This window comes from Rosa chinensis, chromosome 2 (genome assembly GCF_002994745.2).
Source record: "Rosa chinensis cultivar Old Blush chromosome 2, RchiOBHm-V2, whole genome shotgun sequence".
In the NCBI taxonomy this organism is placed as follows: Eukaryota; Viridiplantae; Streptophyta; class Magnoliopsida; order Rosales; family Rosaceae; genus Rosa; species Rosa chinensis.
Genome location: NC_037089.1, coordinates 1,998,905 through 2,014,199, shown reverse-complemented (window position 1 = coordinate 2,014,199; position 15,295 = coordinate 1,998,905). Strand labels below are relative to the sequence as shown.

At 39.3% G+C, this 15,295-nt stretch overlaps 4 protein-coding genes across 4 annotated transcripts; 2 read left to right on the top strand and 2 right to left on the bottom strand.

The window, feature by feature from the left end:
- Positions 1–109: 109 nt before the first annotated feature.
- Positions 110–490, bottom strand: LOC112189163 (egg cell-secreted protein 1.2). The gene has a single exon (XM_024328431.1). It carries the CDS (start codon positions 488–490, stop codon positions 110–112), a length of 381 nt encoding a protein of 126 aa, XP_024184199.1.
- Positions 491–2,376: 1,886 nt separating this feature from the next.
- LOC112189149 lies at positions 2,377–2,760 on the bottom strand. Its single transcript, XM_024328421.1, has one exon. It carries the CDS (start codon positions 2,758–2,760, stop codon positions 2,377–2,379), a length of 384 nt encoding a protein of 127 aa, XP_024184189.1.
- A 5,144-nt stretch (positions 2,761–7,904) lies between these two features.
- Positions 7,905–8,974, top strand: LOC112187495 (triphosphate tunnel metalloenzyme 3). Its single transcript, XM_040513187.1, has one exon. The coding sequence runs from the start codon at positions 8,137–8,139 to the stop codon at positions 8,755–8,757; it is 621 nt and encodes a 206-aa protein (XP_040369121.1). The 5' UTR covers positions 7,905–8,136; the 3' UTR covers positions 8,758–8,974.
- Positions 8,975–11,053: 2,079 nt separating this feature from the next.
- Positions 11,054–13,229, top strand: LOC112184025 (phosphopantothenoylcysteine decarboxylase subunit VHS3). Its single transcript, XM_024322322.2, has 3 exons — positions 11,054–11,290; positions 12,503–12,561; positions 12,656–13,229. The coding sequence occupies exons 1-3, from the start codon at positions 11,174–11,176 to the stop codon at positions 12,987–12,989; spliced, it is 510 nt and encodes a 169-aa protein (XP_024178090.1). The 5' UTR covers positions 11,054–11,173; the 3' UTR covers positions 12,990–13,229.
- Positions 13,230–15,295: the final 2,066 nt, after the last annotated feature.

Genomic DNA, 15,295 nt, shown 5'->3' with positions numbered 1-15,295 from the left:
TCTCAGATCTTATTATTGCTAGAACAAGAATCTTCATCAGGAAGTAAAACTTGACAACTTCAATGTTGAGTAGATTTCATCTTTCTTTGTTCAATGTACGTGATACAACTCACACGAATGCTGGGGGCGCAGCACCTCTTCCTTGGAGCTCACAAATGTTCTTGAGCAAGGGAGGGAAGAAAGGAGTCAGAGGAAACATTTTGGGCCAACAGCTTTCCTCGATAGAAAGGAAGGCCTTGCAACAGTCGGCACCAATGGTGCCTAATTGCAAGCTGAAAACAGATTGAAAGATTTCCAAAACACATCCACTAATGCCGGCAAGAGATGACCAACACTTAAGGACATCATTCGGAGTTCCTGGTGGAAGCAGGCCTGGAACCGAAGGAGGACTCTGTGGCGACTGCGCATTGGCTATTCCTGGTTGCGATAGCAAGGTGGTGAGTAATGCCACTAGTAGCAGTGCAGATAATGGTACAATTTTCATTGCCATGGCTATTGGGAGTTGGGACTAGCTAGCTCGTTTCAGACTTGGACCAAGTATTCAGTCTGAGAATTGGAGGAAGACAATGGAAACTATTTATAGGCTTCAGTAACGAGGGTAATTGACCAAGGTTTTATGAGGCGTCATATAAGGTTTGACATGCATATTCTACACTAAGGAGTTATGGTGGTCCAATGCCGTTGAACCTTTGTTTAGAATGAAAATTATGGCATAACCGGTGGGGTTAATCAAGTCGTGGGTTTTACATTTTTAGTCAACTCAAAACATTTTGGTATGCATTAATTGCATTGGTCAACAGTGTCGCAAGATACTCATAACTTCATAAAGGGCCTCAATGATTTTGTGGCATCAATTTTAGGTGCCATGTGACTCATGTAATGTAAGTAAATACAAATTTTTATTTTCAATTTCATACATATAATATATCTTGCCAAATCATAATCTTGCAACACCAATTTTACCCTTTTATATTTCCTTTTAGATTTTAGGGCCATCAATGATATTAATGAATTAAATTAGGTGATGAAAAAAAATATGGGTGTTAATAGCAGTTATTAATTATGTATTAAATTAAAAGATATATGTCTACATAATTTTTTACCAATATTTTCCTTCATTTAATTAAATTGTTTCCTATAAATTTTCTTTCTAAATATTATTAATATATTGAATTAGGTGATAGGAAATAGGCATTAACTTTTCTTTTCAAATATTAATTAATTTCGTTTAAAAAAAATAGCAATAATAAATTGAATTTAGAAAATATGTATGTCTAAATTAAGGGGTAAGAAAATATTCTATGTTATTAGCAATTGTATTAGTTAGAGATCATCTACAATGTAAATATAAGGGAAAAAAAAAGGTTCAAACCGTAACGCACGTACATATGCATATGTATATTTCACATTATATTTTTATAATTTACATGTGTTATTCAAATCTATTGATCGAGTGTATGTGCAAATCTATTGATCAAATTACATGGAATATTTTCTATTCTTGCTTGAAGAAGAAAAATTGTTGTTTTTTTTTTTAAGAATAGAAAAAAATTGTTCTTTAAATTTATTTATTTTTGAATCAATCCCCTGGGGCAGAAATAGTATATTCATCACAAGCCAGAATAGGCCGTTGCACACCCTTCCACTGTCATTTAAGGACACAAATAGGCAAGAAGATAGTGATAGTATCCACAGTGGTACATAGAAATAGACTTACTCATTATATATTCAAATACGTAGAGGTAGCGGGATTCTCCATTGGTACTATGCTAGAGCTGCTAGAGACCTAGGTTTCTAATACAAGAAAATGATTGTGCTTAGATAAAAAGCCAAAAACATAGAGTTGGGCCAAGGGCTAAAGCCCTACCCCAATAGGGTAGCCAAAGAGGAGTAGCCCAAAACCACAAGGCCCAACATAATTTGGAGTAGGCCCAAACTTCATCTCCTCGTGTGTCCGTGTAGCGCCGTCTGCTCCCACCACCTGTCGGCCTATCAGCCGTAACTCGCTGCGCCGACCACGCTCAACCTAGCCGCGCTAATCCAACCCAGTATACAACGACCACCGCTTGGCCTCGCCACGCACCCCACCAGAATCACAAGCTGCCCAGATCCTCCAAATCCTCACCACCGCACAGCTCCTCAGAACTACGCCACCTCTCAACCCATCAGAAAATAAAAAAAGAAACAAAAAAGCCAATATTTTTTTTTCCTTAAAAAAATACCAAAATAATTTAGAGTCATTAGATTGGAAGGATAAGATGGTTTTTTACTTCAAGTATTACAAGAATCGTCATTATAAACTAAAACTTGACTTCTTTACTAATGTCGAGTAGATTTCATCTTCTTTATTTATTGTGATACAACTGACACCTTGTCCTAGATTCTTGCTGGGGGAGCAGGACCTCCTTGGCGAGCACAAAAGTTCTTGAGCACAGGAGGGAAGAAAGGAGTCAGAGGAAACATTTTGGGCAAACAGCTTTCCTCGATAGAAAGGAAGGCCTTGCAACAGTCGGCACCAATGGTGCCTAATTGCAAGCTGAAAACAGATTGAAAGATTTCCGTAACACATCCACTAATGCCGGTTAGAGATGACCAACATTTAAGTGCATCCTGCGGAGTTCCTGGTGGAAACAGGCCTGGAATATTCGAAGGAGGAGTCTGTGGCAACTGCGCATTGGCTATTCCTGGTTGGGTTAGCAAGGTGGTGATGAGTAATGCCACTAGCAGCAGGTAAGACAATGCTACAATTTTCATTGCCATGGCTACTGGGAGTTGGGAATAGCTAGCTCGTTTCAGACTTGGACTGAATACTTGGTCTGAGAATTGGAGGAAGACACTATTTATAGGCTAGGCTTCACTAATGAGCGAGGGTAATTGACCAAGGTTTTCTGAGGCGTGAAATAAGGTTTGACATGCATATTGTACATGACGATATAAGTTAATTAATTAATTAGGAGTTATGGTGGTCCAATGCCGTTGAACCTTTGTTTACAATGAGAATTATGGCATTAACCGGTGGGGTTAATCAAGTCGTGGCATGGGTGTTACATTTTTGGTTAAGTCAAAACGTTTTGGTATGCATCATTTTAGGAAAGAATAAAACGTTGTGTTAGTGAATTGCAGAACATGTTACAATGATGAATCGATCGATTTTCCTGACCTAAATAAGATATATTTGGTTCTCTTGGCTTGGTATAAAAAAGGTCGTATTTTATGACATGTTTTTCAGAAGATGTGTTTGCAGAAACGCATTGAGGCTTTAAGAAAGATACAGGTTAGTCCCTTTTCAAAACATATATGTCATAGGTGTTATTCTGAGCTTTTGTACCTAGCTATCTGATGACTACGGGGACAATAATTGTAGTTGCGATTCATACACTTCCTTAAACGATAGGATCACATTCATATATATTTTGCAGGATCAGGAGCATGACCAGCTAGAAAAGAACTTTTCTGCAGAGAAAACTGAATGGGAAGCAAAATTCCGTGAACGCTATGAACGATCTCTACACAGTGGTATCTGCCTAAATGACAACTTTATAAATTAGTACCACATAAACAACACATGAGTTGTAGTTGAGGTAAAAGTTACATAAATACACCTCATTCATACGTTTCGGATCTCAATGCAACATGCATTTTCTACTTACAATATTGATATTACACCAGTATGATGGCTTTTAGTTCTTTATATTTGACCTCGATATGAGTTGGCTTGAATGTACGTACATGCTGGTAGTTAAATGTGACTGTATGTTGATTGCAGAGATATGAGATTGTGATTGGTTTAACTGAAGTTGAAGGAGTAACCAATAAAGCTTCAATCGATCAAGAAGGAGAGAAAGCCACCAAAGGTACGTACCCCTCAAAAGTCTTAATCTCTTACGGCTCTAGTCACATGCACTACGTACACTTGAATTGTAATGTTGCGCTATATGTCTTGTAACGTAGAAAAAGGAGTGCCTGGCTTTTGGATTCATGCAATGACGAATAGCATACTTGTTCAGGAGGGAGGGGGGCGGGGGGTTTAATGAGCCATTTGCCTTTTTTGTGCTTATCTTTTGAACTAATATGAGCATCTGATCATCGAATGTTTCCCGAATAGATCACAGAACATGATCAGGGGCCTCTCAGTTATCTGAGTGATATCAGGTGTCGCAGAATAGACGGTCCGAAAGGATCATGCAAGCTGGATTTCATCTTTAATCCGAATCCTTATTTTGAAAACCTGGTCCTGACTAAAATGTATATATCACATGACTGGTGACGACGAGTCTTTACTGGAGAAAACTATTGGGTAATTCCAATTTCTGTTGTTGTACTGATTTTTTTTGTATCACCTCTTTTCAATACTTCTGAAGTTTGGTTGGGTATCTTGTAGGACCGAGATCAAATGGTATCCATTAAGAAGCTCAGCAGAAAGATAGTTCGTAAAGTGGCGAAAAAAAATATCATTCTCAAATCTGAATATCGGAGAAGCTTCTTCAACTTGTTTAGAAACACTACTCAATTTCGTGGTGATCTTGAGCTTGTTAGTGTAAGTCTGGCTTCCCTAATGGCACCATGGCTATTAAATTATGTTAGTATAGGAACTTGTATGTTGGCATTCCCTTTATACAAAACTAGAGAGTTCTAGCTTAAGAGTCTGTTTGAGAAGAATGATCCTAACAATTGGAATTGAGGTTCATGGCCTGGCTTGAAACACAAGACAAGATCCTGCTGACTCGTATGGAAGGTCTGGTAAGGTTCATTCATTACATGGTGCATGATTGAGTTCCAGGACAGCTAACAAATCCTGAAGTGGTCTGTTCATTATTCTCACCTTGTACGTTGTCTAGGTGACTGGGTTTTTAAAAGGAATGTCATATCAAGTGGTTCTGTCAGTGTTTAATTCTCTGATTTGGACATGTATTGTTTAGAGCACATATCTCCTTTTATTAAGATAAAATCAGTTCTTATTGCATAATATCTTTTAGGGAAATTTGTTTCCTATTAGGTGTCAATTTACTTTTGTTGGTATTTATCACAGCCTAATTGTTTTAGGGGAGTCTACTCTTGACGAATATATATGTCTTGCTTTAGGTTTCTTTTCTTTAAGCTTTGCACGATAGAAAAGTTCTTTTGTTTCATAAGGCAAAGCTGTGTCTTGATCATTAATTCATTTGTTCCATGTCTAATTGAATTAGTGAGTCAAGAATTCATTCAAACATCATCCTTATCATTCTTATGTCTTGGAAGTCCTACGAGTTCAGTTAGGAGTCAAGCATATTCAAGAATTGAAGATTGACGAGTTGATACATGTGAAGTGCATCTAGAGGCAGTGAGCAAATTTGTGTGAAGTAGTTCAACCAGCTTGAATGAGTTTAGCTAGAGGTAACCGCGTTCAGAGTTATCCGAGAGGTTGTAAGTCTACTTTGTAATTTGACTACTATATTATAGTGTGTGCTTGAGCACTTGGCTTTCAAGAGTTGAGGCCACGCAGTTGTTTACCTCACTTTGAGAGTCTTTACTGCGCAAACATCTTTTGTGTTTCTTTGGTTCTTATATGTGTGTTTGCTTGATACATTGATTTCTGCTTGTTCTATTTCTCATTGTCTTGGGATAGCAATCTTATTACAATCCTTGAGATCAGTTTCGGTTTTGTGCGTACATTCCAGAGCATTGCCTATTCTCCTCCCCCCCCCCCCCCCCCCCCGCGGGCCATTCCTAGTACTTTCAAATTAGTGATGAATTTGTAAATTAATAATTAAACTAGTTTTCTTTCTTAATTAATTGGATGCAATGTTTCAGGATGAAGTAGTCGAAGGTGCATGTGATTCCAGTAGATTGTGAAATTCGGTATGCTAATGTTCTTTTTGCTTTAAATGTCCAAGGCTTGAAACATATTGAGAAATTAGCAGTTCAAATTCCGACATATTATTGATATCCCAGCCCGTATTGTTCTTCTAATGACATGTTTCGTGCTGTTGTAATATATGTGTAGCTTGACGATTCGAGACCATATAATTCCCCATTCGATCTGTATCATGGTACACTGGGGATGAAGAGGATGAGGATTATGATGATTTTGTATTTTTGTTGATCCATGTTATTATGATCGACGCGACGACCACCAAGTGCAGGAAAGGGTACGTATATCCAATATTTTGTCGGTTATAATTTATAGATATTAAAGTTGTATACAACTAAGTTTTGAAGCATTGCTTATGTAGAGCAGAATCATATATATTTACCAGTAGTCTGCAACAAAATATGATTGATACTTGAGGAGAAATTTATTACGACAAACAAGCGCAAAGGAGATGATTACCTTATTTGAATATAAGTCATAACATATTATTACCTCTCAAAAAAAACAAAAAAAGTCATAATATATGATTATGCGCACCCCTATGATCTATAGCCAAAGCTCTCAACTCATCATATCATGACTATCACTTTTGGGATGAAATCAGTTGTCCCCATTATTCTATCATAATTCTATCCCTTCAACATGATTGGTACTGGTTCACAGAGATTAAAAAAAATATTTTCTTAATCTTTTGTTCTATTTTTTAATCTCTGTGAACCAATCATGTTGAGGGGACAGAATTGAGACACAGAAATTTGGGACAACTAATTTCATCTCTCACTTTTTAATTAGGGTCCTTGACCAAATGACCAAATTTAGGTAAATAAGTCCAGTATGAGATTATTGTGCCCACTTTAACCCATTTAAAAGTAAAAAGACTATTTTAGACGAGCTTTCATTATAAAATTAAAAGCATGCCACTCTATCTCTTCTCCTATCTTTCACGCTGACGACGACCTCTCTCTCTCTCTCTCTCTCTCTCTCTCTCTCTCTCTCTCTCTCTCTCTCTCTCTCTCTCTCTCTCTCTCTCTCTCTCTCTCTCTCTCTCTCTCTCTCTCTCTCTCTCCCCTCCTCTGCTTCCCGAGCCCGTCTCCGGAGGCCTGCATACTCGCCACCGGCTCTAGTCTTCCTCATCATCCCAGTTAGCGACGACTCAGCTTCCCTAGTCACGTGATCTCCTCGTGGTTCGATTGTGATCGCTCTTGACGATCACGGAGCCAAAACCGCCGACGTTGTCATCCTCGTCCTCGTCATCGAAGTAGTTGAGGGAGGCACCGCCGTCGAAGTCCTTGGGAGGCGTTTGAGGAGCGGAGGGAGGGAGGAGTCTTCGTCGTAGACTAATGTGGCATACGGATCGGGTTCTTGGTCAGTGGAGCTCTTGAAATTGCAGCGTCGCTGTTGTTTCTGGTCTCGATGGAATTTAGAGTTGGAATCATCGTCACCGTGGACGACTACAGTGGAGTAGAGGTCGGGGTTCGGTGGGATACTTTAAGCCCCGCAAGGAGTGCCGGTCGGATCCAATTCTGAGTGGGTAAAGGAGCAAGCATGTGAGTTAGATGTTACAGAAGAAGGCAATTAACTACGAGTGTGCTGAGTTGAAGCTAGCTGTAGAGCACAATGATGATGATACTTGTTTTAACCCTCACCTTAAACAACGGAACTTCTCTTTAAGACACATATAGAGTAACATGGCAGAATCATAGATTACATAGTACATATTTTGGTCTTTATTATATTATTGTTATAAGGACAATCCATGCACTTATTAAAATCTAAACAAATCTTGCTAATACAATACATTAGAATCTATTCAAATCCGTATAGAATTAAAACAATCCGTGGATTCTACAGAATTCACGAGAATCCATAAATTATAAAAAATCAGACAAAATTATTTAAAATCTAGATTGAATACACCCTCCTTAGTATAATTTTCCCTCTCTCTATAATTTACTTATTTCATATTTGAATAAATACTCCTCGTCTCGCATACGCCCGATACCGACATAAGGGTTAGGGCCGTTAGGCCCAATAAAAGATTAAAAGGTGATATAATCCAAAAGCTCAAAAATATCAGAGGAGGAAGTGAAGAAGTGATATGAAAGAGCAGAAATGCTGAGACGCAAACCAACCAAGATCGAACTCAAAATCGAAGACAAAGAAGAACTCGAAGAAGCTCGTCAACGCGCCGCCGCCACAACCACCGCCGCCTCCACCGTCCTCAGCCACCTCGACCGCTCCAAAGACCCCTCCTCCAAAACGCACCGCATCATCGGAAATTAAAAATGTCTCACACCTCCAAAGCCCTAATGGAGGTCGAGGTCAAGCTGCGGCTGCCGGACGCCGCCGCCCACGGCCAGGTCACCGCTCTTCTAGCGCCTTTCCACCTCGGCACCCACCGCCAGGAGAATCTCTTCTTCGACGGCTCCAAGTCCGAGCTCTCGGCGCGCCGGGCCGTGCTCCGGCTACGCTTCTCCGACCGGAGCCCTCTCTGCGCCGTGACGCTGAAGGCGAAGGCGGTGCTGGTCGACGGCGTGAGCCGGGTGGAGGAGGACGAGGAGGAGATGGACCCGGCGGTGGGGCGGGAGTGCGCCGCCGAGCCGGAGAAGATGATGGCGGCGGAGTCTAGGGTTTTGAGGAGGGTGAGGGAGGAGTTTGGGGTTTTAGGGTTTGTGGGGATGGGGGGGTTTGGGAATGTGAGGGATGTGTATGATTGGAAAGGGTTGAAATTGGAGGTGGATGAGACTAGGTATGAGTTTGGAACTTGTTATGAGATTGAGTGTGAGAGCGCTGATCCTGATGGGGCTAAGGAGAAGCTTGAGGAGTTCTTGAAGGAAAATGGGGTGAGGTATTCGTATTCTGAAGTGTCCAAGTTTGCGACTTTTCGAGCTGGGAAGCTGCCTTAGGGATTCAATGCGGTGAATTTTCTGATGTAATTGTGTGCTCTAATGCTTCTTCTACAATGTCGGTTCTGTGAAGAACTTGGATTGTTTGACGTTTTTATATAGTGCAATTTGGTTTAATAAAGTTTTTAGATTTGGTGCATTGTGTGGTAGGATTATTATGTGTTTGAATGGTTACTGTTTTTAAGGCATGTTGTTTTAGTGATCGTGTTCAAATGAAGTTTCTAGATATAGTGAATGTTGTGGTAGGATTATGTGTTGGGCTTATGTGTTTGAATACTGTTTTTAGTGGGATGTTGTTTTAGTGATCATGTTCAAATGAGTTGATTCGGATTGCATTTCAATTCTGGTTTCTATGTTGAGTTCTGGTTTTGATGCAATTGAGTGAGCTTCTGTTGATGACTTGATGTGCTGGGCAGTGTGGTTGTGGGATCAAATGTGTTTTGAATTTGAAGTGATTTAGGCTGGAGGCTTCTGATTTTATCGAATGGGATTGTGGATGTGTATTGTGGTTGATTTGGTGTTTGTGATTGCTCTTACCATTGTCAGATTAAGATTGATAACCTGAGGTCCAATGATGATTTTACTTGGTGAATTCATATGGTTTTTTTTATTAGTGAAGATTAAGTACACCTTTAGCTTCATTTCGATGTTATCATGCGATCATTGATCAGTCTCAGACTCTTTTGATCTCCAAAATTGAGATTTTGAAATTACTATACCCTTGTCATTATCAGCTCGCAGAGATAGCCAGTTGAGCAGAAAGTCTTGAACTCCTTGAATCACCCAACAAGCATATCACCTTGTTTATACTTTGCTTTCTATTGTTCTTGTATTCTCTCGTATATCATTCTGAGAAGGCTTCAAGATCCACTAGACAAAAATATCCTTTTTTTAATCTCCTAGACAAAAACTTTTTCACATTTGAGGAAGGGAGAATTGTTGCCTCGTTAACATTACACAGGTTATCTTTCACAAAAAAAGTAAGAAACTACCCAAAGTTATGTAGTTTTTTTTTTTTTTTTTTTTTTTTTTTTTTTTTTTTTTCCGGACCGGTCACCATGAAGGATGCACTGACAATTTTCCCCCTGTTGAAAACGAAACAAAAACCCATCATCTTCTAAGGTTCTGATCGATAGTCGATCCTGTAAACCCCAGACGGCTGAGAAGCCCTTCTCATTCCCTGCCTTGCTCATTATCATCCTCCCGACCAGGTAAAAAAAAGAAGTACCAGTTACTGCCGCCGCTCCTACATCACTAAAGTCCACCACCTCCTAGTCCGATAAGGCCAGCACTGCTGCCAATCTTGCCACCATAGCTTTTGCCATCACGATGTCGAAATTTCAAAGGTGGATGAAACCCTAGCCTCGCTCTCAACCCTAGACTGCGCTAGGTTTTATCTTGCATTGCAATTAATGTATCAATCTCCAACATATCTAATATATCCCTTTAAAATTTGGAAACCCAAAATTGTAACATATTAAAAAGGGTTATTATCACAAATGGTACCTGAACTATACATCAATCTTATCGATGGTACCTGAACTTCAATTTTGATCACAACCAGTACCCGAACTTTTTGATTTCATTTTAAATGGTACTTAGAGCCACCTCCGGTCAATATTCCGACTAACATGCCGTTGTGAGGCGATCATAGTGATGATTTTTTTATGATTTCAAGGGTTGTGATCATATATAGTGAGGATTTTTTGGTAATAGACTTGCCTTGAACTTGAATTTTTTTTTTTTTTTTTTTTAGATTTGGTTTTTTTGGCCGGAATAGTGACCAAAGATGGCCTTAGGTATCATTTAAAATGAAGTCGAAAAATTCTGGTACTAGTTGTGATCAAAATTGAAGTTCAGGTACCATCGATAAAATAGAAGATAAGTTCAGGTACCATTTGTGATAATAACCTTATTAAAAAATATTCAAAAAGGGACTAGATACATCGAGCATCTCATGAAATCAAACCAAATGATAACCAATGATGATACATGTTCATGAGTCATGACTTGTGTCAAGCATCTAATATTGTATTTAGAAAGAAAATAAAAGTTCAATAATTTTCCAAAAGTGGATTATCATGTAGGTGGTCCAAGATCCCCAAGATTTTCCAAAATTGCCCAAACAATAAGAACACTATAACCACGACAGTTTTTACTACTGCCACCACATTTACAATAAGGACTTAAGAACCTTCCCTTACCTATTTGCACTGTGGGGTGTGGACGCAAAATAACTAGAGGTGGCAATAGCAAGTAAATAATTAATTCACAAGACCCTAACCGGACCCAAACCCCACATTGGTTCACCCTAACCGGACCAAACCCTTTTAGCCCCAAACCCAGAAAACCCTTCACACACTGTCTATCACCTTTGAGATTTTTGCATTGTGGGTTGTGCTTCTGAGCTCAAAAGATGGAGGCTTTGTGCTCCTCTGAGAGAAACAGCTTCTGGGTCGGCTCTGTTTTGGAAGCTATGGTGGTCAACACTGTTCTTGCTGCTCACAACTCTCTTGCTCTGTTGCTCTTGGCGGTATATAGCATCTAATCTCTGTAAATGTTGCTCTTTTTTGTTGTGATTTTTGGTTTTTGAGGTGGATTTTGACTTGGGTGTGAGGGTTGGAGTGTTAAAGGTTCATGCTTTTTGTTGGGATTTTGCTGTTTGAAATCTTGTGCTTAGTACTGAACTTTTGTTTTTGGAGTTAGGGATTGTGGTAGTGTAATTAGGGATTTATGCTCTGAAAATTGGGTTTTAGTAAGCTTAAGGGGTGGGATTTGTGGATTTGGTTGTTTGGGAATAGCAGGGCTTTGCTGAACTATGGGAGTTTTGTAGAATGTGGACTACCTTGATCTGTAGATTTCTGGAGTGATTTGAGACAATTTGTTTCTGGGGCTTCCAGGGTTGAGTGTTGTTTAATACCTCTACTATTTCAAAACTGTGCTGAAGAATGTGGGGTCTTCTGTACATCCTTGTATCATATATGCATAAGTTGAGTACGGTTCAAATGAGTTTTGATTTCTTCTTGCTTGTTGAAACAGTTGTGCTGATATAAGAGTTGTTCTTTGGTGTTTGTTACTGATTAGTACTAATTCCTGGTCGTTTTGCTTTGGAGGTCCTACTGCCCTTGGTTTCTAGATTTGCTTCGGTTTTGCAATATTGTTTTTAATCTTTGTCTGACACCCTGTTTTCTTCAAGTTCATAATGTTATTGAAAGATATTGCACCCTTTTCTTTTCTAAATCTTAGAAATTTAGTAGCAAATGGTGTTGCCGTCTCAGCTTCGCAGATATTGAATGAACATCAGCCACTTGGTCCCTACATGTCTATTTGTATATGGCTAGGTTTAGTACTAGAGTTGGTAGTTGTAGTTCAGAGCTAAAGTTTATTTGTTTGATTACATTCTTGAGTGATGTAAGCCTAGTGTTGATGTTTTTTTATGTTATTCTTTATTTTGTCGTTGATCAAGTTTTGGTGTTTTACCGGCTATTCCCTGCCACATAATGTGCTGTATCTTCAAACCTGATTTCCAACACCATTTTTTTCTTGCGGCTCTGTATCTTATTTACTATTGAAAGCAATTCATGAAAATGTTTCCTTGTACAGTTTATATGTCTGATTAACATGTATTTGAAAGCCCAAGTTGTTTAGATTAGGGTCTCCATGGGAGTATATGAGAAAATGGAAAGCAATCTAATAGTTGTTGATCTTTCTACTATGTCACTAACATTTCTTGAGGTTATTTCAGACTGGATCGCTGATGAATGATATCAATGTGTCGCCAAAATTAGCTGCAGTCGCCGGAAGGTAATAGAAATCTTATTTTGTCCATCCTGTACTTGCACTTTTGGCCTTTGAGGGTAAATTCAATTGAGTGGGTTAGTGTTGCTCCCTTCTGCAGCTTTCCTTTTGAAGAACTATTCAAATTGGAAAAACCTGGTCCGGAAAACAAAGATGCCAGTGACACAGAAGATGACGAGGAAGATGATGATGATGATGATGTGCCTGAGGAGGAAGACGATGCAGGAGATGAGGACTTCTCAGGCGAAGAAGGGGAAGATGCAGATCCTGAGGATGAACCTGAAGCCAATGGTAATGGAGGAAGTGATGATGATGATGACGAGGACGAGGATGATGATGATGCTGACGATGATGAAGATGAGGATGCAGAGGATGAAGAAGAGGAAGAAGAGGAGGAGGAGGTTCCGCAGCCTCCTGCTAAAAAGAGGAAGTGAGAAGTAGGCTGTATCCTGTGTCCTAGTTTCATTCTGCTTTAGGTCAGAGTTATGGAGTAGTGATTTGAGTTTAGTGTGTCGGTTTGCTAGTGTAGAAATTGTTATCCTTGTTCTCGATGAATCCTCTTATGTCATTGATTATCTATGGTACCTGCAGTTCACTCTTATGAAATTAGTAGACCTCTTTGATGTAGTGTTATTAACATTCTTCTGATGTGTTCGATGGTTATTACCTTCCTATTCGACTTTTTTTATGGACCTGAATAGGCATTGGTAACAAGTGTTCTAGCAAAGCCATCCCCACATTCTCGCTCTAATGTTTCATTCTCCTCTCGACCCCTTCTTAAAAAATATGTGAACTGTCGACGCGCTAAGAATTCCCGATAATAGGTGGCTTATTTAATCTGCTGAAAACGTTGCCAACTTGCCATCACTGCCTCAGTTGAAACTTGTCGCCGGTAAAATAAAAACTTGATGGTAAATATCCCCAAATAATAGTAATTATTATAATTCACAATTACATATTGTTTATAAGGGACTGGGACAGTCAGCCTTATCTAAAATTGCTCTTTTGGGTACCAACTCTGCTGAACTTCGAAGTCCCAACATAATTTTGCTTTGTCCTGATAATAAGCACGAACTTTCGTATACTTCATCACTTCTTATCTCTACTCGATAATGATTGATATCTTGGATAACAACTCAATTTATCTTGTGAATTTGGAACCAATTAATCAGTCCTCCTCTCCATGCGCCTACATATAGTCCCCACAAACTTAACAACCAAGCATCTCATTTCACATCGTTTGCAAGTAAAAGAACTTAAAGTTTTGGCTTCTTACTTACTAAGCAGAGATGATGAAGAAAGGAGCTGTTGCATTGCTGGTCTTGCTTGTTTTCCCTGCCTTCGGACAAGGCTTGGCTGCAGCCGGACCACCGAATTCGAAACCAGCCCCCCCGAGGCCATGGTATTACCGTATTACCCGCCACGGAATTTCCAGAACTGCATTAATTGCATCTTTCTATTCTGCTGATCGAACTTGCATGCATCCATGAGATTTACACAGCTTATTTTAGCCATAAATTGGCCATTGGAGAAGCTTGTTGCAGGGCCATCACCGATGCTGACGACGATTGTGCATCCACTGTACTCAGCAAGTTCAACAACCCTTTCTACATTATGTTGCTGAAGAAACATTGCTCAAACAAAGCATAAGAAAGTGTTCATGCTCGAGTTTAGGTCAATAGGGCTAGACTTTTAGGGCTTCTTTTGTTTTCTTGCTCTTTGGTTTTAGGATCATATCAGCAGTTAGGTTTGTTTTCTCCATTTGCGTATGTTTATCAATTAGTAATCAAATCGATCTTCTGCTTAGTTGTGTTGTTAATCTCTTTCCTTATTTGTTTTGACGTGGTTGGTAATCTCTGCCTTCATATTCTTCGATCCTACACATTTTATTATGCAGGCTGCTAACTGAACACGTATTACAATAGGAGTATTGGCGCATTCATTTGTATTATATATAGTACTTGTGATCGAAATCCAAGTCCATGCAAATGCTTTGCGTGAGATTATGGCAGGCTTATCACATCTATTGCATTAAGCCATTAAGTAACTTCCGATGACAATGATGCTAGGTAAGGCTGCAGCAGCATGAACATGTTCATCAAAGAAACCCTAATTGAGCTGCACTAGTAAGCCAAGAGAAATTGCATGAATTCCATTGTTCTTGCGTCACAAGTTTCCCGTTGGGAAAGATTGTTGCAGTGCCATATACGCAACAATCTGTTCAAGATTGTGCCTTGACTGTGTTCAGCCGGCCGGCCACTTCTTCCTTCTATAGGTCTATCCTGTGTTGCATGAACAGTGCCCACTACCAGCACCAAAGACAAACAAAGCAAGCAGCATTAGCAGCCATTGTATTAGAATAATGATATGCAATTACTCTAGTTTATCATTAGTAAAAAGTTTAACTTTAGGTATTCTTTAACAGTTTATTTGGGATTTTCCTTTTGATACGTCCTTTTGGTTTGGATAAGTAAGAATGTTTCCTAGTTCAAAGTGATTTGCTTTATATGACTCTATCCTTTATTCAATCTCACACTAGCCAGTCACATATACAACGAGTAAGTTTGGCGTGAACCCTACCAACATTAGCCATTGAGTCTAGCGTTAAATCAATTGAAACATGTGTCGTCTCTAAGCGTAAGTTTGGAAAAAAAAATATGAAGCTTTTGATAAGGGAGAACATTGAATCCATTGATTGGGCATGTTTAATTCTTCAAAGAAACACACTTTCATCCCATAA

Excerpts from the sequence above, each read along its gene's own strand:
- LOC112189163 (XM_024328431.1), bottom strand. The coding sequence starts at position 490 with ATGGCAATGAAAATTGTACCATTATCTGCACTGCTACTAGTGGCATTA.
- LOC112189149 (XM_024328421.1), bottom strand. The coding sequence starts at position 2,760 with ATGGCAATGAAAATTGTAGCATTGTCTTACCTGCTGCTAGTGGCATTA.
- LOC112184025 (XM_024322322.2), top strand. The coding sequence starts at position 11,174 with ATGGAGGCTTTGTGCTCCTCTGAGAGAAACAGCTTCTGGGTCGGCTCT. Across the intron at positions 11,291-12,502 it reads TTGCTCTGTTGCTCTTGGCG|ACTGGATCGCTGATGAATGA; the intron begins GTATATAGCATC and ends AGGTTATTTCAG. Across the intron at positions 12,562-12,655 it reads TTAGCTGCAGTCGCCGGAAG|CTTTCCTTTTGAAGAACTAT; the intron begins GTAATAGAAATC and ends TCCCTTCTGCAG.
- LOC112187495 (XM_040513187.1), top strand. The coding sequence starts at position 8,137 with ATGTCTCACACCTCCAAAGCCCTAATGGAGGTCGAGGTCAAGCTGCGG.